The sequence below is a fragment of the Anser anser genome (assembly GCF_964211835.1).
Source record: "Anser anser genome assembly, chromosome: 12".
Classification (NCBI taxonomy): domain Eukaryota; kingdom Metazoa; phylum Chordata; class Aves; order Anseriformes; family Anatidae; genus Anser; species Anser anser.
Window position 1 is genome coordinate 14549361 of NC_139733.1, and position 23619 is coordinate 14572979.

Consider the following 23619-nt stretch of genomic DNA (forward strand, 5'->3'; position numbering starts at 1 on the left):
CCCCTCCCACCCGCCGCGGCCCGCCCCGTGCCCTCCCGCTCCCCACGCGTGTCCCCGCCCCGCGTCGGCCTCCCTCCCCCCGAGCGGCGCCGGCCCCTTTAAGGCGCGGGGCGTTCCCCGGCGCCCAGCTCTCGCGGGACTTGCGGGCCGCGCTCTCGCGAGGCCGAGGCTGCGCGCCGATTGGCTGCGGGGGGTTGAATGTAAGATGGCGCCCAGGGAGCTGTGAGGGGAAGAGGCTCGGGGCCGAGGCGGCGGCGGCGGCGCGGGGCGGCGGCGGCGGCGGCGGGGCCGGGGTGAGGCGGGGCCGGGCCGGGCCGGGGGGGAGCGGGGCGGGGCCGGGGCCGGCGGGGAAGGGGGGAACGGAGGGGGGGGGAGGGGAGGCGGCGGCGGCGGTTCCGGGGGCGGCGCGGGCCCGGCGGGCGGGTGGGGGGGGGGGGGGGAGGGAGAGAAGGGAGGGGGCGGCCCCGCCCGCGGGCACGCGCGCGGCCTGCTCGCGGGCACGCGCGGGGCGCGCCCCCGCTGCCCGCCCCTCGCCTCGTTACCGCCGGCCGTGTGCGCGCACCGGAAGGCGCCGCCCCGGCCTCGGCGCGGCCCTCGGCGGCCGCCGTCCCGGAGAAGCCCCCAACATGGCTCCGGGGGCGCGGCGCCGCCTCCTCCTCCTCTTCCTCTTCTTCATCCTCCTCCTCCTCCTGCCGCCCCCCCGGGGAACAAAGGCGGCCCCGGGGCTCTGGGGGTGGCACCGGCCCCGCAGGAGGAGCCCCCCCCCCCCCTCACCCTACCGGGGGCACTGGGTCCCGGTGCCGGGGCTCTCCGGGCCCTCCGGGCACGGTCACCGCTGCTGCTCCTTGTTCTCAGCTCTGCCTGCACGGCCCGGGGCAGGTGCCGGCTGTGCCCGCCCGCTGGGTGGGTTGTTTGTTTTTTTTTTTTTTTAAGCAAAACTCCCCTTAAACGGCTAAACCGGGCTTAAAAAAAAAAAAAAAAGGCAAAGGAGCTGGGGATGGAAAGGGCTTCTTTGTTCTGTCTTCTCCAGAACGTTACAAGGCTAAGGGCTCAGGACAAGAGCAGCAGAAACACATGCACCATGGTGACTGGTGAGTCCAGACCGTCCACCTGCCGCGAGTCGGGTGTGTGTGCTCGGTAACCTCCGCCTGAGCTGTACCGACTAACCGTGTGTGCTCGCGGTCCTCAGAGAGCCTCTTAAACTTAGCGCCTGGAAATCGCGGTCCTGCCGCCCGGGGAAGGATCGCGTCCCTTGGTAGAAGAAAGCTTACTGCTCGGAGGCTCCTTTTTGTTTTTAAAATGCAGTCTTAAAAACGGGCTGCCGAGGTCTAGTAAGGATGGACGCTCGCTGTTTCTAACGTGTGGCTAATGGATGAAAGGAACACAGATGTTAGTCTGCTTTAGGAGTGTTAAAAGTGGCGACTGCAGCAGCGAGCTGCGTGTGTTGCAGTACAGAAGCCTGTTGAATGCACCACTGAGCCTTAAGGGGCTCTTCTGTCAGAAACAGGTGGGTTTAGTTTAAAGAATGTGGCTTCTTGGTGCGGCATTGCTTACCTGAGTCTTCACCCGGACCTGGTGCCTCTGCAGCCGTGCACAGTTCTGTGAAGCACAGCTCTGAGCAGCTCGGTGCTCGTTGTTAAATGTCCCCGAGCAGGGTGATTCACAGAAACCTGGCCCAGGCTGATCCGTTACCTGAGCTACCTTCAGCTCTCTTCTGATCCCCAGAGCTGGGGGCTGTAAAGCAAACCGAGGGACGATCCCGGTGCAGGTTTGGAGCAGGAGCAGTGCTGGAAGTACTGCGGGGCGCGGCGGGCTCCGGTCTGTGGCTGGATTTCCAGTGGTTCAGACGGGCACGTCACTGTTATAGGCGTTAGGGACTGTCAGCACAGTAACTTCAGGTGGATAACAACAAAGATGTTTCCATGCTAGAGGAGAGCACGAGAGCTTCCTTCTTGCAGCGTGTGACAGGGCGAGGTTCACAGGACTGGGCTAGCGGGCTTCTGACTTCCATGCTTGCTAAAGGGAGCCAGTTAGGATGGAGCAGCTGAGCTGGGGCAAGGGTTTGTGTTTAAGGAATTCGTGCTGTTCGTTCCGCTTCCTGGTGGTCAGAAGAGGTAGGTGATGTGCTGGTGGTGGATCTCCTCGTCTTTGGGCCTGTTGACTTTGCATCTGGGTTTCTGGTGGCTTCTGGTCTCTGCTGTACAGGAGCACAGCGCGCGTCCGAGCGGCTCTGGGTAGAAGGGCTGGAGTTCTCAAAGCAATGTCCGAGCCTTAACAGGGTGATGCTGGGTGACGTAACTTCAGCTCTTTGGGTTAATGGATAACCGCTGCTGAAAAGAGCGGCCCTGCTCACCTCCCCGCTCCTTCCCATGACAAGATTAACAGAAAGCGAACAACCTAAGACTTGGTTCCCCAAGCCCTTTCAACATAACGAGCACGAATGCAGCAGCGAGGAAGAAGGCAGGACCTGTGCTGAGAGGTGAGCCCTCCCAGTTCAGCAGCACCTTGCCGTCACGCTGCCTTCACCGTAAGGAAGAGCACCCGTAGCGTTCCCTCCTGGGCTCCCAGCGTGGCATCCTCGAGGCTTGTTCCTCAGACGCCTCCCCTCTGCGAGCCGTGTCTCCTAGCGCACCTCTGCGCGGGCATGCACGGTGACTGCCCTCCTGAGAGCTTCCCTGTGGTGCTGAGGTCAAACCTTTGAAAGTTCCGAGCAGAAATTTGGGACGAGTTAATGACCCAAAGAGTGTTTTCCAGCTTGAGAGGATCTAATGGAGCTCCTAACAGTTAGGTGCGAGGTTTGTGTGAGTGTGCCTGGTCTAGGTCCTGTCTGAGGCCTGTCTGAAGATGCATCAGCAAGGTTGTTCCCCATCGGTGTCACCTTGGGCGTGCAGTCAGCAATCACCTGGGAAGAGGTTAATTAGCAGAGGTACCGGGCATTGGCTGCGCCTCTTCAGTGGGGAGAGCTGAGTGTTGAGCTGAGAGATACCTGGCTCTTTCTTGGGTGGCTCCTGGAGGAGAGCTGGGCCTTCCCTGTGCTGACTTTTACAGAATTGGTGCGTTGTAAGTGAACGCTTGTGCTTTTTATCCCTAAACACCGATGCACGTTTCCGGTATGTTTTCTGTAATGACCTCATAGAGCAACAACTGCTGTTAGTAACTCCACAAGCCGTGCGTTCAGCACCGGCCGCCTCGTGCGTTCCCCTTACCTTTGATATTCTTTTTCCGGTGGGCCTGGTTCAGTGCACTAGCCATGAACCTCCTCCGTGTAAACAAAAACTCCTGTGTGTTTAGACTCGCGTCACGTACCAGTAAGCGCGGTTAGGATTTGCTCCGGCGCTTGCTGGGGTTGGTGGGAGCTGGGGTCGGGCCTGGGGCATACGGCTGCGCTCAGACGGAGCGCCGCCGACAGCCTGGGACTTGCTGCCATTTTCACACGGCCGTGGCAGCCCTTCCGTTCAGTCAGAGGTTTCTGTCCCGGTTCCAGTCGATTAAATCGCTGGGAAATGATTTAAACGGTTCTGCTTTTCCTGCTTGCTCTCGTTAGAGCTGCAGCCAAAATGCGCATACAGCGGTGGTGTCCCGTTCCCTACCTCTGCACGGCTGGATCCAGTAACTCTCCTCTTCTGGTCCCAACCCTGTGCTGCTTCACATCTTCTCACAGCCCTCCCAGTAGCTGGTGGTGTTACAGCTCGAGTCTATTTACCCTTTATCGGGACTAATGAGTGCCTTAGAAACAGCCAGCACGCTTACTGCAGGAACCATTTGTGGGTTTAAACAAGTCAGGAGGAGAAGGATGCTGTCAGCACGTACCCTAGAGCTTTCTAATGTTCTCAGGTGTAGTCATCTTTTATTTCTCCCTTGCTCTCGCTTTCCCCAGTCATCTGGTTTCCTCTGTCCCCGTACTCGGCATGTTCCACGTAACCTCTCCCTGTACTAAAAGCACCATCCAGAACTGATGCCGCTGCCGCCTGTTTTATTTCTAGAGCTCTCCTTCTCTGTGCCTGTAGTTCCCGGTCCGAGGAACCTCTTGATTCTAGCACTCTCCTTCTGCTTGCTCTGTCAGGCCGACAGGGCTGCGCTAGTCCTGAGAGCAGCGGATGAACGCTGCACCTGAGGCTTCCCCTTAGCTGCCTAGAGCGGAGCTGCACGGCCTGGTAGAACGCCCCGCTTGGTTCTCCCACCTCTGGGACCGCAGAGCAGGGCCACGGATGTTGGTTTCCGAGCTTCTCTCTCTAATACTGCATGCCGCAAATGAATGAAATAAGTGACTTGGTTTAGTCCATGATGGGATTTTGCTGGTCCGGGTGAAGCGCGGTGCTAGGAGACGGTACGGGGCGCTGAGCCCTTTGAGACGGGCACCGCGGTCCCACCTGGTTGTCGGTCAGACTGCTGAGGGTTAACTCGAGAAGGGTGCAGTGGCGCGAGATGCCTCCTAAAACTAAAGCACCTGTCCCAGGGCATCTGGCTGTGCATGTTTGCTAGTTTCCTGTGGTACTCGGGATGAGGAATGAATTACTGGAGCTGGGAACGTCCTTGCGCTGGAGGAGTGCCGTCGTTAAGAGTTTTAACTTTCTCTTTCCTTAAGGAACCCTCAGGACCTTGCAATATGAATAATTCTCTGGAGAACACCATTTCCTTTGAAGAATACATCCGCGTGAAGGCGCGAACGATCCCCCAGCACAGGATGAAGGAGTTTCTGGACTCCCTTGCTTCCAAGGGGCCGGAAGCCCTGCAGGAGTTTCAGCAGACCGCCACCACCACCATGGTGTATCAGCAGGGTGGCAACTGCATTTACACGGACAGCACAGAGGTGGCTGGGTCTTTGCTCGAACTTGCTTGCCCTGTGACAACCAGTGTCCAGCAGCAAACTCAGCAAGAGCAGCAGATACAGGTTCAGCAACCCCAGCAAGTCCAGGTAAGCATCTTAAATCATCCCTAAATGTGTGTGTGTGACTTGCTAACCCACGGCGCGGTGTGCAGAGCCAGCCACTGTCTAACCTGAAACCACAGGCAAGCACTTAAGAAGCAGGACCAATTAACTTTATATAGAACAACACTATTTCCCTTTCATTTGAGGAATTTGGTAGTAAATTTCTCTCTTGACGGTGCCTCCATTGAGCCCCTCCATAGGAGGAGTAACATACATAGCAATGTAGTGGTGTAACCTGTTTGAGAAATGGTTGACAGTTCTGGCATGTACACAGCTCCCTGAAGCCGTGCGCTCCGCGTGAAGCAGCTATAAATACCCTTCCCCCTCTGCCGGTCTTACTTTCTCGGGTTGTTTAGAGCGGCCCTGGATCTAACTCTCCATTATTATTTTTTTAAAAGTACTCTTTAAATGATTTTACTTGGATATTCTAAAAGTTGGAGTTCTTGATCTGGGTTTTAAGCTGGGCGAAAATGCGGGTTGGTCAAGTGATGAGCTATGGTAAGATACCCAGAAAGATGCGTACGTGTCAAGGAAGATTACCCTGTTGCACAGTGGAAGGAGTCTTCTGCAGCTTTCTTTTTTTTAAACAGGTCTTAAAGTAATTAGTATTAAGTATTGAATAAGCAAAATCCAGCGCCAGGCAAAACCCATAGAACTTAGAATGACCAGAGTAGCCGCCTTGGCCCTCAAACACATTTCTTAAACGGCTCAGGTGGCAAGGCGTTTACCAAGGTTCCTTTACTATACGTCTCCAACCAGCTGAACTCAGACTGCAGCTCTGTCTCCGATACGCCTCAGATACGCATCTTTCTGCCTTCTGTAGCATGAAGTTGTGAGCTTTCTTCTGCAACAAATGAGGGTACGGAGGCAAATGAGCGGAGATAAGGTCGTGGGGAGCTGCCGCAGTGCAGTAGGCTTGTGCTAACAGCTCACTTGTGCGCTCTTCCCCTCCAGTAAAGACAAACTTTCCTCTTTCACTCGGTAACTTCTCTCCAATTACTCTTTCTATTGAGTAAATGAATGCTGAACTAGGACTTCGCTAACCTGTTGCCCTACAGTAACTTGTGTTGCAAGGCTTTTGAAGAACAAAAGCCTCTAGTCTCACAGACAGATGCCTTAGATCTCTGTGTGAGTCTATTAGAACTGGTCAAGGGTGCTTTTGGTTCTGCCAGCTAGCAGGTTTTCTGGGAGAAGTCTCATTTTTCAGTTCAGTAGAAGGACTAGTAGGAGAGTTGGGTGGTGGGTTTTTTTCGGTGCTTCAGCCTTGAAGATGCTGAAGGCCCCGTAACAATTTTACAAGTTAAAAGGAATATATATATATGATATATATGATATATATATGATTTCCTGCTGCTGCCGCCTCCTTTCAGAACTTCTCAAAGTTCACACTTGACCGTTGCAGGCCTTGTAGTAGCGGTGATAGGGAGGGAGGTCGTATATCACGCACTCCAGAGAAAAATAAACTCCTGACCTTCTTGGAAATAACTGTAGAGTTGCTGCCAAAAACCTGTTCCTATTTTTTAAACTAAATGGCCTGCACCTTGAGGAGAAAAATATCTAACGAAAGGCAAACTTTCAGAAGCCTCTCCTAAAAAATGTTATGTACACTTTCTGCTTTGTTTTTGGTGCGACTCTGCTTTAAAATACCTGCTTTAAAATACCTGCTTTCGCATCTGTCAGTACAGACCCTAATTAGCGTTTGCACTGCCTAGTGCTGCCTCCCTTTAGCCTGTTGCCAGTCCCCCAAACACTGGTGGCACATCTGGCACTAGGTACAGCTGCAGCTTCTGTGCATCGCAGCGCACCTGGGTTCACGTGCCTTTTAGCCTATGGATCAGAATGATCTTGAAGGGAACGAATTAACCTTATTTTTTCCCCAAGAACTGGGTGGAGGAATGCCTTTACCCCTTGGCGAGAGTGCTTCGGTGCTCCGTCTCCCAGGGTTTCTGACTGAGGTGTGGTTGATGTTAGACCCATGATTTAGCGCCCGCCTGTTTCGTGACGGTCGCTGTGGCAGCGGTAACGGAGCGTGGTGCCTGAGCACGGCGGGGCTGTGATGGGGACGGCGTGCCACCAGGGCAGCGCGCCCCGCTCGGCTGCCTTGCTTTGCTGAGCTCCATCCACGTCTGCGGTACTGTGAGGATTTTCCATCGCCCTCCGAAGGCTCCGAGATTTTGATCAAACTTATGTCATCCCAGTACTTGACTCGATAATCCGTTTAGTTCTTGCTAATCCAATTGCTCATCGGTGGAAGACCCTTTGAATGACGATGCTTGTGGCTGGCAGCGTGACAGCGGGGCTGAAGGCGACTAATAATATCGCGGGTCAGATGACCCCGCGGCTCCGAGTGCCGATGACAACCTTATGATCATAAAGATAGACGGTGCTCAGGTTTCATCCTCGGTGTTGCTGTGACACAGACTGTACCTGGCTGCTGCTGATTTTATTTATCCTAGCAAAATAAATCTCCTGTTCGAAGGAGAACTTGCCACCTTAGGGTTTTCTTTCCTAAAGTGTTAACAAATTGTTAACTAACATTTATTTCAGACTAGTGGGAGCAACTGCTCAGTTAGGTTAGGTACTAGTCTGTGCTGCCGTGAAGTGTCTTGGAGCTCTTTCCATGGCCAGTATCGCAGCGATGCCATTAACTATCTTAAGGAATAGTTCAGTGTGCCAAGTTGTCATACCCTGCTCCCTGCATCCAGGGTGTCCGGGAAGGGCTGCGTTTTGCTCCAGTCAGGTAAGAGTTTGTCAGCTCTGCCTCTGGTGGCGTTGTTCCCAGCTGGTGTTGAGCACTGAGGCCATAGAATCGATGATACCAGCAAGAGGTGTTAGCACTGACTTACAGAGCACGGTATTTCTGCAGAGATAGTGAACCTCTTCCTCCTTTCACTTCTCATCTGTGCGTGCAAGAAGATTTAGCTGAAAGAATATCAGAGGAGAGTAATAAGTGTGTTTGTGTAGGATGTACACAGTGCACGCAGGGAAGATCCTCAGTTCTGGCCCGTTCTTTAAGACAGTCCGATGGCAAGGTTGCTAGAGCTGGTTGGACTGGGGTTGTGGGGAAGACACTACAGGGGAGCAAGGTTGTCAAACTACATAGGGGATGATGAAAAGACTGCATAAACCATGAAAGCTTGTGCCTTTCTAATTGCTCAGTTCCTTATGTGTTGGCTGTTCATCTTCTTTTGCCTTCCCCTGGTCTGCTCTGTGACTTCAGACCGCTCTAGGAAGCTGGGCAGTGTTAATGACATGAGGCAGGAAAAGATGCACTTAAGGAGCTCAGAAGAAAACCTTAGCCCTGGCTCTGCACAAAATACATATACTTCTTTCACTTTTGATGGATGTGGCTTTCTCTAACAGGAGGTAGGGCTCCTGTTTGCTTATCTTTGAATATAAGCAATATTAGCGTAGCAGCTAGTATTTATTACCCTTTGCTGAGCTGAGTTTGCTGCTTCAAAGAATGGTTGTGATCAAGAGGGATGTTTTAAAGATAGCCCATTTTTTTAATACGGAAATAGGTTTCTCCTTAGGAGAGGGGGGTTTGTTCTCCCTGGTTCACATGTTCCAGCTGTCTCAGGTCTAAATCCTGCCCCAAAGTACAGTGTGGCAACATAATCCTGGTACGGTCACTGTTCAAACATGCAGAGACCCAGCATGGCACGTGGAATTGTCTTACTGATGTTGATGAATGAGCAGAGGGAAAAAAACTGCAGTGAGAATCTGGTGGTAGTTGTGAGAGGTTGACTTGTGCACTCCCCGTAGGCCTTGTTTACTCTGATAGATAGCAAAGGACTTCCTGTAAAGCAGCTGAACAGCAGCTTCAGCGTTTCCTGCTACTTAGGGATCAGGCTTTTCACCTACTGCGTACTCGTGTGCATGCTCTAGGTACCTTCTGATGGAAGCTGAGAAGGAACCCCTCGTTCCAGTGGTGGGTTTTGGAATTACTTCAGTTTAGGACTCTTTGAGGGCAGTGCGTTTTCAGCCTCGTTTCCCTAAACAAGGCTACGAACCGTTACGCGATGGCTGTTCTCCTCTCGTTAACTTTCTCACCAAGGGGTTCACCTCCGTTGGTTTGCCCAGGTGTGGAAGTTGGAGGTGCACCTGCAGTAAGTACCCCGGGTGGGTTGGGAGCATGCTTCCTGCAGCAGGTTTGCTGCCTGCCTGCTCTTACCTCTCCTGGCTTTGGAGCCTCCCTTTGGGATCACCTTCAGGTGAAACTGGGGCACAAGCTGCAGTCTTCTTGTGACTTAGGATTTTTCCAGCTTGGCCACTTACTTGCTCTTTGCATGTGCTCAGTTCTGGACAGAATGTGTGGGTTTTGCTCTAAGTGACAGAAGTCTTCCTTTAAGGGACTTGTAGTTCTGCCCTCCTGTTGCAGTACAGGGCTGACACCTAATGCTTTTGATTCTCTAGTCTACTACTATGGTCCAACTTCTAGCTGTTTTATGGTAAAAAATGCATTTCTCTTTGTGATTGCAGCCTGCTGGGAAGTGATTCTTTCCATGCTGCTGCACCCAAACTCCTGACAATAAGCAGTCTCAGCACTGTAACTTGGCATGTTGGTTTATTGTACCAGTATAACCCAGGAATTCCCAGCATAACACGTCCTCGCTTTAAATCTTCGCTTTAAGGCTGGAGATTGTTCTCTCTGTTGTTCTTGGCTTGCAAACTTCAAACATTCCTCTCTGTACAGGGTCTTTTTAAAAGTCAGCCCCTGATGCTTTTTAGTGTAATTCTTTGTCCTTTTGTCTCAGATACCAAGCTCCATCAAGGAGGTCGATGTAAGAGGTGTAGCAGGCAGACCTTTGGTATTCGAGAGGAGCGATCTCTGGTCAGGAACGCGATGTCAGCAGTATGGGGAGCTTCCGCTGGTTCTGGAGTCTGCCTTCTTGCTTGGGTCTGGGCTCATTCTTTGGGTGTTTAAAGAAAATAATAACTGTGTGAGCTCTAAAGCAGCAGCAAGGCATTCTAGCTGTGGGGGTCAGGAGTATCGTGTGACTTGAGGTCATGGCTCCCCACCTGCTGAAAGTTAGGGAAGTTGCCCCTGGCTTTCAGAGGCAGTAGGCTGAGGTTCTAAAGGCAGAAAGGAGAAAATGCTGTCTTGTCTGGTCTGTTCTTAGCCTCTGCCTCTTGCAGACGATACCTCTTGCTTAAACCCATTTCACTGCCTTTGTAAGTGTGCTCGCATGCTGAAATTTTTCATTTCAGAAGCAGGCTTTCAAGTCGTAGTGCCAACAACAGAAATACTTTGTATGACATGAAATCACTAACAGAAACTCTAATGTAAAATTGTGCCTGCGATGGCGGTGGGGGTGCTTTTAAGGTGTTCTTAGTCAACATTTAGGACAAGAGGGAACGGCCTCAAGTTGCACCGGGGAGGTCGTGTGTGTCTTGTTCACCTTGCAGGAAATGATACAAAGCCCACATCATCTGGTGCGTGCTGCACGTAGCTGTCAGCAGGAGCCTCTAAAATTCACCGTTCTTCCTGAGAACAGAATGGGTTCCTAACAGGAGGCGACTTCGAATCGGTCTGCCACTGGTGCATTTTGCTATCCCACTTAGTGCTTAGCAACTCTTAATTGGCTGCAAACGAATCCATAATGTTTTTTAAAACTTTTAGAGGTCTCTTTGGGAAGTGGGGTTGAGGTTTTGTTCATCTGTGCAGCGTAGACCTGAGTGAGTGTGGAGTCTGTTCAAATGTTAGGTTAGCTTGACTCGCTCTGATAAGTGAGATAGAAAAGGGTGAGGCAACGTGAGCAGGAAGACAGGGCTTTGGGACTAAATTGCTTCAAACATCATGTGGCCCTTGTAGGTGTCGCTAATAAAGCTCTACATCCCTCAGCGGGATTTGAAAGGAGAGGTTGAGCAATTCCCCCCCCCCTTAAGGTATGGCTTTAAGGAAGCCTGGAGAAGTGATCGTGGAAGCCTGGGACATTGCTTCTAGAACAAGGCGATGCAACAAAGTGGTTTGGGGTGAAGTGGAGAGGCCTCTGGAGAGGAGAGCAGACCTTGGGTAGGGTCCTGGGAGTGGAGGTATCAGCTTGAGGATATTTATTTTCCCTGCACTAAAATGAGCTGTCCCCTAATATATTTTGTCCATATTATTCAGCAGTGTGTAAGTGCATGAGCTAGAAAATATAGCTGAATAACTTAGATAATAAATGGAATTAGTAAATGATTAAAACCAGTTAACTTATCTCTTTCTCGGTGATAATTATACTTCTGAAGCCTAAAAACACAAATGCTGTAGTGGTGTCCTTTAGCTCACAACAGATTCACATGAAACGTGCAATATTTCCTGTGTTAACACCTGCTTGTGTAGTGCTACTATTAACAGTTGGTTTCAAAAGAAGATTTCTCTGCTTTGTGTGGAAAGAGCCAAGTGCTGGTTTCGGCTTACCCGTGGTGCTTACTGCCTGGCACTGGCAAGTGATCCTGCCGCCATCTGGGGCCAGGGTTGAGAGCAGTAAAATCGGTCTTCAGAGCGTAGTGAGGATGAGACAAAGTCCTGCATTTTGCAGCAGGAAGCTTCACGTCAGAGTCGTGACGTGTGATGAGTAGGTTAACGTACGGAATTGTGAATCTGAGCAGAGAAGACCGGAGCACGGAGCTCCAGGGACGGACCAGCTGTGCCGACGGCCCCGCGGTCCGATCGCTGGCGCTTGCTGGCCCCTAACTGCCGAATTGGTGTCGTTGCAGGTCCAGGTCCAGGTGCAGCAGTCACCGCAGCAGGTCTCCGCCCAGCAGCTCTCTCCGCAGCTCACTGTCCACCAAGCTTCGGAGCAGCCGATACAGGTCCAGGTGCAGATCCAAGGGCAGGGGCAGCAGCAGGCGTCCCAGACAATACAGAGCCAGTCTCTTCAGAGCCCCAGCCCGTCTCAGCTGCAGGCAGCTCAGATCCAAGTGCAGCACATGCAGACTGCCCAGCAGATCCAGGCTGCCGAGATCCAGGAGGAGCACATACAGCACCAGCAGATCCAGGCCCAGCTCGTGGCCGGACAGGCCATTACTGGTGGCCAGCAGATCCAGATCCAGACGGTCGGGGCGCTCTCACCTCCTCCTTCTCAGCAAGGCTCTCCGCGAGAGGGAGAGCGGCGGATCAGCACGGCCAGTGTCCTTCAGCCGGTGAAGAAACGCAAAGTGGATATGCCTATTACTGTATCGTATGCTATTTCAGGGCAGCCAGTTGCCACAGTGCTGGCCATTCCTCAGGGCCAGCAACAAAGTTACGTCTCGTTACGGCCAGACTTATTAACGGTGGACAGTGCCCACCTGTACAGTGCCACTGGGACCATTACTAGCCCCACTGGAGAGACTTGGACCATCCCCGTTTATTCTGCTCAGCCGCGTGGTGACCTTCAGCAGCAAAACATCACCCACATCGCCATCCCGCAGGAGGCCTACAACGCTGTCCACGTCAGCGGCTCGCCAACGACACTGGCTACCGTGAAGCTGGAAGACGACAAGGATAAGATGGTGGGAAGTACTTCAGTAGTGAAGAACTCTCACGAGGAAGTGGTGCAGACTCTTGCTAATTCGCTCTTTCCAGCGCAGTTTATGAATGGCAACATCCACATTCCAGTGGCAGTGCAGGCTGTGGCAGGGACGTACCAGAACACAGCACAGACGGTGCACATATGGGACCCCCAGCAGCAACAGCAGCAGCCCACACCGCAGGAGCAGGGGCAGCAGCAGCAGCAGCTACAAGTCACTTGCTCAGTAAGTTTAACTTCTGGGTCTCGCTCCGTGATTAACATCTTGCAGATGTTTTGGGGAGAGGGGATGTGAGCAGACAGCTGCTGTGTGGGAAGCAGCGACGGCTGTCCTGTAGTCTGGGCGTGACATGGGGCATTTGACTCCTGATGGATGTAGGGCTGCAGCATGTCGATGTTGGTGCATAATTATAGGGTGCAAAGCTGCCCAAAAGAAAGTTCGGTGTTGCTCTTTGTAGTGTAAATTAGTAGATAAATGCTCGTTGCTAGCTACCTCCTTCCTAGCAGGTATCCTGAAGTCTGTGGGCTTCTCCTGACCTGCTCTAGGGGTGGCAGTGGAGAGGCAGGGACCCCTGCAGCACAGCAAGCTGCACAAACGTACCGGTCACCTAGTCGTCAGCTACTTTATGTTATGCAGCACGTGGAGTCCACAGCAGATCTGGTGCCCAGGTAAAATGGCAAAATCTGAGTAGCTGTCAGGGCAGACTCCGTGGATCAGGTGTACCTGGCTGTCGCTCCGGGTCCTGCTGCCAGCAGATGCCTGCAGTGCAGGAACACAATAACGGCCAGTGGCAAGTAAAGCATCTCTTTGTCACGCCTGGCAAACATGACAGCCAAATGTGTTGGTGTTTTTTTGAAAGGTTTTATTGCGAACTTTAAGCCATAGTTAATTTTAAATTGGCTTTTAAAACTTGAATAATTAGGGCGATTAGTGGCCTGTCTTACTTGTGCAAACGGACGTCGTTTTTCTGTTATTATCAGAAAGTGTAGGGATTGATCTGTCGGAGCCTGTTTTTGCTGAATGGAATGAGAGCAAAAATACCCGAGTGTGCTAGCATAAATATTGTTATAAATTCTTTGCAGTGTATAAATAGCACCGCTGGCTTTATAAAGATGTATGTGCCCTCTGCTTCATCAGCAAGTACTGAGCTGGAGAGAATTGCTTTGGGCAGTCACATCTGATTGTTTCTGGACCGAGTCAACCTCGGTGGGCAACAGCGTGTCTTCCCTGGAGAGGGCTCCCTGCACCTCCGGGTGCCCTCTTTCGTACAGCTGTGCTTTAAGCCACGGCTCGTAGGTCTTGTAATGCGTGTGTTGGTTTGGTTTTTATTTGGGTGGGGGGTTTTGTTTTGGTGATTTCAAAGAGCCTTCTGGATTTTATTTTTTTTCCTGTGTTGGTATATTAGAGATCATTTTATTGCTTTTGGCTACTTAAACAAACCAAGTTGATAGAACTTCTTGCCTTTCCACTAAAGAGGATTATTTGGGCTTATTTCTAGGGTGTTTTAAGAGTGTGAGGCACATTCATAGGATCCTTTCCAAAGCAGGAACTCCATTATTTCTTTGTAAAGCTTCTACTAACGTGGTGTACCCCTGTGCCTAGTGGTCTGCAATTCTTGGGTATCAGGCAGTTTTTTGATGACAAGTCTGTGGAATAATCCCTACACAGGGAGGCACGTGTTCTTCCTCTGAGGGCAGTAAAGCTGCTACAGGTGAGCATCCAACTTCTTTCTGGGTGTTGTCTCTTGCAACTGTGAGACCGAGAAGTTTGCTCCCTGGCCCCCAATGTCCTCTGGCACCGTGCTGCTCTGGGGGAACACCACCAAACTTTGCTTCTTGCAGTAGCTCTTTCACGCGTCGTTCTTGCTGCCTGATGATCCCTGTCGCGGTGTCAGCTTAACTGCTGCTGACTGGGGCAAGCTGCAGCTATTTCGCCCTATTTTTGAAGCACACAAGTCACTTAAGAAGCACCTTCCAGGCCTGTGCACTAACCCGGGCTGTGTGCCCGCTGTGGGGCCAGGGCAGAGGACAGCCCATCAGTTGGGCTGGCGGAGGCGGCTGCCTCTCCGCAGCTTTCTGCTGGAGCCCGGTGGGGAGGAGGAGGGTGGAGGCGCAGTGCTGGCTCCTGCAAAGACAAGGTGTCGGCTCGCCCTTGGACTCCTGGCCTCTCAAAGAGAGAGGCTTGCTTGACAGCGTCAGCTTTATTGCCTTGATAAAAGCCGAAGCCTTTCAGTCAGCCTCCTGCCGCAGCTATGGTGATGGAGGCGCTGATATGCAAACAGCTATTAGGAGCTGATGTGAAAACAAACCAGCAACAAAAGCACACTAAACCGGAGGTAGGCAGCCTGTCTGAAAGCTCCAGTCTGAGGCTCTTACAGGCTTTGCCTCTTCAGCTGGTCGCTTGTCTCTTTTTTTTCTTGTTCCACTAAGGAAGGTCCAGGCATTCCTAAATCTCTGCGCCACTTTTGCTGGGCGCTGTAGTACTGCCAGAGCAATTTTGACTGAAGATCGGCAGTATCAAAGGGAAAGTCACTTCATTGTGGCAAAGCCTTTCTTTTTGGGGTGACTTAAGAAATCGAAAGCAAAAGTGTTCAGATGTAGGAGTTGATATCTGTGTAACAGTCAGGGTTGCCAACGATGATTTGACTAAGGGCAGTAAAACTTGAGGTTAACCTCGTTAACCAAGGTGGCAGTGAGACTTTCAGTGGCAGGGGACTGAGAAGCTGGAGTGAAGAATGTTGAGTGAGTGCAGCGGTAGAGTTCGCTGTTCCTTCCGGATAAGTGCCGCTGATTGCCTGTAAAATAAGTTTCAGTTTGAGGTAATCCGTGATGATTTAGGGTGCTGTTCCAAAGTAAACTTCTGGAGGTCTGAGGACCTGGTTATGTCTATAGCAGGACGTGTTCTAGCTGTTCACAGAACAGTAGCTAGTGAGCATCAGCAGTGTTTGGTAGTTGAGAGCACTGCATTGCAGCTGGATGAATGTTTTGATGCTGGTGTTCTAGCCTATTATTTTATATCTCTTACAAATTGCTTAATCTTACCAGTTTGTGTCAGTGAGAGCAGAGCATATTTGTTCTGCCTACCTGTTAAATACAGGCTAATGGAGGGAGCCTGCCCTCGATGGGCAAGGGTGGGCGGGATGCTAGCAGCGTACAACAACAAGTGTTCCCAGAGCCTGGCTCAGGACAGCCCAGGTGTGGGCTGTAGTTGTTCGTTTTGCTGTTTGAGAGGAGACCAGAAGTCTGTTTTTGAGAGGACTTCAGCCCTATGAAGATCCTTGCCTTTGAACTAGCTTCTCCGTGGTGTTGTAGCAAGGATTGTTGCTGGCTGCTAGGTCTCCTGTGGTGTTCTGCAGGACTTCTGAGTGCATCAAACATCAAGTTGTGTGGATTTGCTGAAGGGATTTTAGATATGCCCGTTCAAACAAAAAACAATACTTGGAGAGACAAATGCTCCTTCTTGAGCAGCAGTTCAGGTTAGACAGCAAAGGCCGCGTTCCCTGGATGGATCTTGTTAGAGAGGGGTGCTGCAAAAGGCTGGTCTCCTGGGGCTAGGGGTAGCACTGCGTTACTTCTTTTTTTGTGTAACTTTTGCATATTGACGTGTATATAACCGAAATATTTTCTGTCACAGGCTCAAACTGTTCAGGTTGCTGAAGTTGAACCACAGCCGCAGCCACAGACTTCACCTGAACTTCTACTTCCAAACTCTCTGAAGCCAGAAGAAGGTCTTGAAGTGTGGAAAAGCTGGGCACAGACCAAGAATGCAGAGCTGGAAAAAGAAGCCCAAAATAGGCTAGCACCTATTGGAAGTATGTGTCATGACACAGATTTTCTTTCCTTTCAAGTAGGGATTATTCAGTGACTGAATGTTGAGGTGTTTTTTGAGAAGAGTGCTAAACAATTTTGTTCCATCAGTGATTGTTTTTAAGTTTAAACTTTGATTTACTTTGCACTACCAATTATTGCATGATCCAACTGCCACAGGACATGTTCCAAGGGAAATATTATAGGTCTGTGCTGAGCCAACTTGAGCAACTAGTCTGGTGGCTGTAGAAAAAGGATATTATGTGACTGCAATGTGTGGACAAACAAAATGGCTGTGCATGCCAGCCACGCTGGTAGGGCAGGCGTGGAGTTGCTGTTTTCCTGTTGCTGCGGGGCAGCATTTCATTGTGGACATGGTAAAAGAAGGCGGTCGTCATGCAGCTGGCAGGGCAGAGTCTTCCTCTTGGATTCTTGCCCACTTATCTTTCAGCAGATCTGACAGCCCAAGAACTTGATTTATTTCCGTTTTCTTTATTATACGGAGAGAATGTGGTAGTACTGGGCCTGCCGGCTAGAGTGGCATTGCTGGAGACACGGGAAATCATTCCTGAAAGGTCAGAAATAATATGGCTTTATGGCTTAAATAATATGGCTTTGTTTTGTTTTCCAGGGCGTCAGCTGCTGAGGTTCCAGGAAGATCTCATCTCTTCAGCTGTGGCTGAGCTGAATTATGGCCTATGCTTAATGACACGAGAAGCTCGGAATGGTGATGGTGAACCCTATGATCCAGATGTGCTCTATTATATCTTCCTGTGTATTCAGAAGGTAGGGGGAGGACAGTTATATATGCAGCAGAGCTGTGTGTTGTCAGAATATGTAGGGAGATTCTATGTTTAAAAAAAGGGAGACTGTGCCTTCTATTGAGCTTCCCAACAATTTCATAACAAAAGACACTCTGGTTCTTACATTTAAAAAATAAATTATAAAATAGTGGTGTAGTTGAAATGTACTATGCGGCAATGTTTTCTTCTCCTGAATTAAGTTTGTGAAGAATTGTTAATAATTGAGTTCAGTATCATGGTGAGAACAATAAATCCTTTTAGGCTTGGTTTTCTGGGGGAGAGGGGAGAAGAGGAGTGATGTTTGAGAAACCTGTCAATGTCAGGATTTGATCGAGCTGAAGCTTTCAGGCAAGAACTTAGCTTTGTGTGATGTGGGAAGTCTGAGCTGGTAATATTGGTGTGCTTTCTGGAAGAGCTGCAGGGATAGAACTGAACTCTGATAGGAAAATTGGGTATCTCTTCTTATCTGAGAAAATCTAGAGTACACAGGACAGTTATGTGAACTAACTTCTAATGAACACTTAATAACAGGTGAATCCAGTCAGCTTTGCTGTCTAAAATGTTTTTTCTTCCTGTCTCAGCATTCCCATGGTAGTGACTGAGGTTACTTACCCTGTACTATCCTCAGTGCGAGGGTCCTCACTTTTCTAGGCAGGTTACTCTGCAGTGCTGTGCTGTGAAGTGTTTGAGTAACTAGGTGCCTGAGCTCTTAGGATAAGGTCTTGTCTGTCAGGAACGTACGACCACTGTATTATACGACTGTATACGATATACTGTATACGACTGTGTTGTGAATCTCTTACAGTATCTCTTTGAAAATGGTCGAGTAGATGACATCTTCTCAGATCTCTACTATATTCGGTTCACTGAATGGCTGCATGAAGTTCTCAAGGACGTACAACCTCGTGTTTCCCCTCTTGGTAAGAACTTGCCTTTATGAACATTAAAAGTTTCTGGGGCTTGGAATGTTTAAATGGAACTACAGCTTGAGTGTAGTCTGAACAGAAATCCTTTCAAAATAATTGATGTCCCTAGGATGGATCACATTGATAGGGAGAAAAATGTTGCATGTACAGTGAATGCTGAGGTTATTGCACGTGTCAGGTTCTAGCCCCTGGTTGTTGCTGAGGATTATTTGATGATTACTTCTCACCCATGAGAAGGCGGATAGTTGAGATTTTGTACTGTCATGAGGTTAGCTTGCTTGGAAGCCAGCTGATCCTTGATCCAAATCGAGCTTCCTCATCTGAAGCACTAATACATCTTGCCCCTAATATGTATTGTAGCTTTGGGAGAGATGCAACACCCTCATGTTGCCATGTAGCCAGATGGATATGGGCTGCAAGACCAACTAAAAATGCATGGTTAGAGCCTCGACCGCTGCAATGAAATGCAGCTCATCTCAACCTTGTGTTGACAAGATGATGGCTATAGGGGTGGAGGAGGAGTTTGAAAAGAGACCAGTTTTGTGTGTAAGAGCTAGGGTAAGAATCGCATTTATAGAGCGCAGAAGCCTGCTTTCTTAGGTCTTCGTTCCCTTTGATCTGATTAGGTGTCAGTGAAGAAACTATTGCTTGTGTTCAGAAAAGTAGCTGATGTTACTGGCTAGATAGCTAAGTAGCACCGTGAGTTTTGGAAGCCTTTTGTTTTCACTCTGGCTGTTTGATCTGTGCTTTGTCATTCCCCAAGCCCTGGAGTTCATACTGCTGTCTGTTTTTCTATTTATTTGTGTATTTGGAGTATAGTATTTCTCTTCTACACAAAGGAAAAAAATCTGAGAATCAAAGGATTACTCATGTGTCCAAATACATCACTTGGCACTGTGTGCTGACTGAAGCTGTGTGCAGGGCCAAGAGCTGATTTGTTACACTGGCCTGCCTGCTCTCACATATTATTGGATTAGGAGCATCTGCATTGGAGTTGGGCCATTAATTAAAAGCTGTTTAAGTGCATATTTATTTCTCTCTGGGATGGGATGTATAGATATTGCAGGAATATATTCGCTACAACTTGAGGTTGACGTATATATACAATTGTTTCCTAAATGTACTTGCTGTTTAAAAAAAAATACATCTGTGCAGCAGTGAATCTGACATCATTAAAGATCTCCTCTTTCCCTTAAAATTTATAGGTTCTCTCATACTTTCAGACTATAAAATGCTGCCTGTGTTCCTGCTCTAACTGTCTCCTGGCATGACGCTGACTTCTGATTCTTGCAGGTTACGTCCTCTCCAGTCACGTAACAGAAGAGATGCTGTGGGAGTGTAAGCAGCTGGGAGCTCACTCCCCTTCCACCTTGCTCACTACACTGATGTTTTTCAATACAAAGTAAGTACTTAGGTCTTTGGGATATTTTCAGTATGAAAACTTCAAGTACTTTGACAGGGATGGTAGGAAACTGCTGCATTGGATTAGGGCAACATCACGATTTTTGTGTGGTTGCAGACAGCCCTCTTGCAACGCCATGAGGCAAAGTAGATGCAGTACAACAAGGAAATGAGCTAGCAGAGGGAAACTGGACTTCTGGCTGTTGCATGCTTTGCTGCTGGAACAGTCTTTAACAGTGTTGATTTGAGCTTCAGCTGGTTCACGAGGAGTAAAGATAACTACATCACTGTAGCGATTGTATCCTCTGAGTGTCTGGTGTTCTTCTCTTGCTGCTCAGATACTTCCTGTTGAAAACAGTAGACCAGCACATGAAGCTGGCCTTCTCCAAGGTGTTGAGGCAGACCAAGAAGAACCCTTCTAATCCCAAGGACAAAAGCACGAGTATCCGCTATCTGAAGGCTTTTGGCGTACACCAGACGGGCCAGAAAGGTAGTGTCTAGAAGTTTTCTTTGGGAATATTTACTTACTGGGCTTGAAGAGACCCGGAGATGTCTGCAGGTAGGGCCATGAGAACCCAAGGCTCTGCTAATTATTATCAACAGCCTAACAGTGAGTTTTCTGTGTGTTCTCTCAGAGAGCACAGTACCTTCTAATAATAAGTACCTTTTGAGGACACATCTTACCTGAGGAATATAGGACTCATCAAGAGCTGAGGGTAACTTTTCTGTTTTTTATGGGCAAAGGGACAACTGGGTGTAAGTGCTTCTGAACAGGGAGAGAAGCTTCTCTGGGAGGACTTCCCTTATTCGAAGTACTTGATGCAAGTGAGCCCATGTAGAATTCCTGCATAAATGCAGTCTGCCCTCCTAAAAGCACAGACCCAGGATTTGGCTCAGGCATCTTATTCTCTGTAGTGAGATTTCTGTCATTTGGGACACAGGTAAAGTTGGAAAGATGGGTATGGGTGGGTTGCATTGTTCAGCAGGCCTTGGAGCAGAGCAAGCTCTCCATATAATGCTCCGAGTACTTACAACCAGGTGGTTTGCCCTGGAACAGCCATACGTCTCTTATCAGTTACGGCACGGTGACAAGATGCTTCAGAGCGCTGAAGCTCTGTGGCATTGCTCAGTTTGTCGTGCTTCTCATTCAGCGTGTGACAGATTTCGGGGGGGTTGCTCTGTAGTTACAGATGACATGTATGCGGAGCAGACTGAGAATCCAGAGAACCCCCTGAGGTGTCCGATAAAGCTGTATGACTTCTACCTCTTCAAATGGTGAGAGCCCCTGTTACACGTGTACCATTGCTTGTCTTCTGTGGCTGTGTTGAACTGTGTCTTGTAGCTGGCCTAGTTTTTAGGGCAGTGTCTTATTGTTGGCACAGTTTCTGCATTTGCATAGATTTACATAGCTGGGGAGGGGCATTGATATGAGAGGGTGAAATTTTGCGATATTGTCACCTGACTTAACATAGAACTTCTGTGGTATTTAAAGAGACAAATCCTGACCTGTGAACTGGCTGGTTTTAATTTCATACTCGCTCTGAAGGTTTGTTGCATTGGCATGAGCTCGCTGTTCTGCCTGTGACTTGCAAACAAGTGATCTGGAAGCATCTGCTACTTGAGATGAGGGTCCCATTCAAATTGGCTTCTGAACAAAAATGAGGACTGGAAATTGGAGGGAGGCACAGAGGACTCACCTCTAAGTTATGATGATTCTGATAACTAAAGTGTGTGTTCCTCTTCATGGATTGCTCTGCAGCTAGCCTAGATGTCAAAAATAAGCTGTTTTTGCTCCACTCTGAAAGACCTTTAAGGCCAAGTGTTTGTTATACTTCCAGCGTGAAATAAAGGTTACTTCCTTGTAGTTGTCGCCATGACTTTTTAACCTTGGCATGGCCTAAAAATTTTGGGACCACCGTTTTCTCTAGGAGTAACTCCGTACCTACAGAACAAGTACCTTCATGTCTCGTCAGCCAGATGTCCCTGGTCAGGATTTGTGGAGCCTGGGATGAGGACAGTGGTGGTCTCTCCCTCCCAGGACATTCCGTTAGTCTGGTTATTTCTGATCTTCCTCACGCAGCCCCCAGAGTGTGAAAGGCCGGAATGACACGTTTTACTTGACTCCGGAGCCAGTGGTGGCCCCCAACAGCCCGATCTGGTATTCCATCCAGCCGATCAGCAGAGAGCAGATGGAGCAGATGCTCACCCGGATCCTGGTGATACGAGAGATTCAGGAAGCTCTTGCCGTGGCTAATGCCAGCACCATGCACTAAGGCATCCTTCTTGGCTCGGAAGGGGTGGGGTGGGGTGACGGGGGAGGGACAAGCAAAGATAAATTGTACAGACTTTTACACTAAAGGAGATGCCTAAGTTTTTGGTTTTTTATTGGTGTAGTTATGAAGCCCTTTTAGGCTTCTTCTCTTTAAAAGAATCTAAAGGAAAACCTACCCATTGTGTATCCTACCCAACACATCAAACTGTTGGAACCATTGGAGGCTGCATATCCCCTGCAAGCTGGGAGCTGTGGAAAGCTGCTGGTTGACTCTGTTTTTTTTTATGATGTAGAAAATATGAACTACAGAATTGGCCTGGATGACTGGGGCCTCTGTCTCCTTGGAGCACGTGCAGCCTAGAGGGCACAGAATGATGGATGGACCTGCTCAGCCAGTGGAAGAGAGGCAGGCATCTTCTTTTCTTGTGCTTGGACGTTAATTTGCTGTTATCTTGGAAGGAAGAGGAGAGAGTGAACTACAATTGTCATTTATACAAAGAAAAAAAAAACAAACAACGATTTCTATTCAGACCTTTAAGTGACATTTTTAGATGTTAAAAGTACAAACTTTACCACACTCTTCTTTTTTGGCCTAACGTTGAGGCCTTAAACCTTGAGGCTCCTGTGCCTGATGGAATTCTTGTAACATACACTTGTGTATCATATAAAGATACCACCCTGTTTCTCTTATGTATTCTTACTCTAGTTGTTTATTAAGAATGACGAGCACGTCTTTTCAACATGCCATTGAACAATGTGTCTTTATTTGGGGAAGAGTGAGCTGTGAGGGTGGGGGGGTCATTATACAAAGATCAGTATGCAAACTGGTTGTTTTCATCCCTGTTTGTGCTTTCCAGCTTGAGTCTGCTGGACTTCTTTCACCCCGACAAATGAGGAAGGTAGAAGGGGATTAACTTCTATTGAAGGACCTGGCTGCTTGCTGATGGAAGCTCAGTGTCAGGCTAGGAACGTGGGATCTGTGAGACCAGCTCAGACCGTCAGTCTGTCCTAATGTTCCGTGGCCAGCCTGTGAGGCTTCACTCCTAGGCAAATCCCCCTCTCCCCGCCTTTACAAACACACCATACCGACCGCATGGTGGAGGGGTGTTGGAGAGAAAAGGGCCTTCCAGGAGCAGCACGTGTGCTGCTATGTAACAGCTTTTTCAGAGTTTAATACAGCTGTGTAGCTTCTGGCATCATTCATGACCATAAACCCCAACCCTGTAGCCTTGCCTTCCTGCATCTTAAGTGGTTGCTCTGTTCTATATTATTAACAAATAGTCTGCTCTTTTGAAGCCAGCGGGTAGCCAACCGTGCTTGAAATGGGAGATCACTCTAGCCAGGCTTGTTATTTGTGCCACAAGCTTCTTGGATGTGGAGAGGTGACTCTGCTTCTAGAACTTGTCTTCCTTGCTTTTCCATCTCATATCCCTTCCCCGTTCCGAAATATATAGGCATATACTTCAATATATATATTACAGTAAAAGAACTTGTGTACAAGCAAGCAAATTTCTGAAGCTTCTGTTGGCCACCACCTGTCTGTATCGAGGAGGAAGGTTCGCCCTCTCTGTTGGGTGTTCACAGGGTAAATCTGCACATAGGATGAGGGTAGGCGTAATGTTGTCTGCTGCTGTGCTTCTCATCCTGGTAGAGGTGTGTGGGCCTAGAGAGGCTTCGAGCCTCTGATGCTTCATGTTGACAGTGGTATTCCTGAGAAAGCAGATGTGCTTGAGTTGGTCGTGAGTATGATTAGTTTGTTCCCTGTGTAGGACTCTGTGCTTAAATAGGTGCAGAGAGGTGAAGTAGCAGCTCACTGTTACTTACTGGTGCCTGCACTCTAGACTTGTAGCTTAGTTTCCCACCTCAGAGTTATGCAAAGGGAAAACAGAATTGGGTTGGTGCCCAGGTCCCAGCGGGTACGTTGGGAAGATGGCACCTGCGCCGTGTGTCATGCTGGAAACTCACCTTCAGCTAAATTCGGCCA

The 23619-nt window shown here is 49.4% G+C and overlaps 1 protein-coding gene across 8 annotated transcripts; it reads left to right on the forward strand.

Moving 5' to 3' along the window:
- Nucleotides 1-158: 158 nt before the first annotated feature.
- On the forward strand, nt 159-22375 carry QRICH1 (glutamine rich 1). 8 transcript variants are annotated; one of them, XM_083796238.1, is made up of 12 exons: nt 194-293; nt 1031-1091; nt 4586-4915; nt 11633-12652; nt 16061-16238; nt 16865-17019; nt 17842-17956; nt 19256-19364; nt 19702-19853; nt 20548-20638; nt 21444-21637; nt 21929-22375. In XM_083796238.1, the coding sequence occupies exons 3-11, from the start codon at nt 4607-4609 to the stop codon at nt 21634-21636; spliced, it is 2322 nt and encodes a 773-aa protein (XP_083652364.1). In that variant the 5' UTR covers nt 194-293; nt 1031-1091; nt 4586-4606; the 3' UTR covers nt 21637; nt 21929-22375. The 8 variants fall into 8 exon arrangements, with proteins under 8 accessions (XP_083652365.1, XP_083652363.1, XP_083652364.1 ...); XM_083796235.1 differs by having other exon boundaries at nt 21444-22375; XM_083796236.1 differs by lacking the exon at nt 194-293 and adding an exon at nt 838-903 and having other exon boundaries at nt 21444-22375.
- Nucleotides 22376-23619: the final 1244 nt, after the last annotated feature.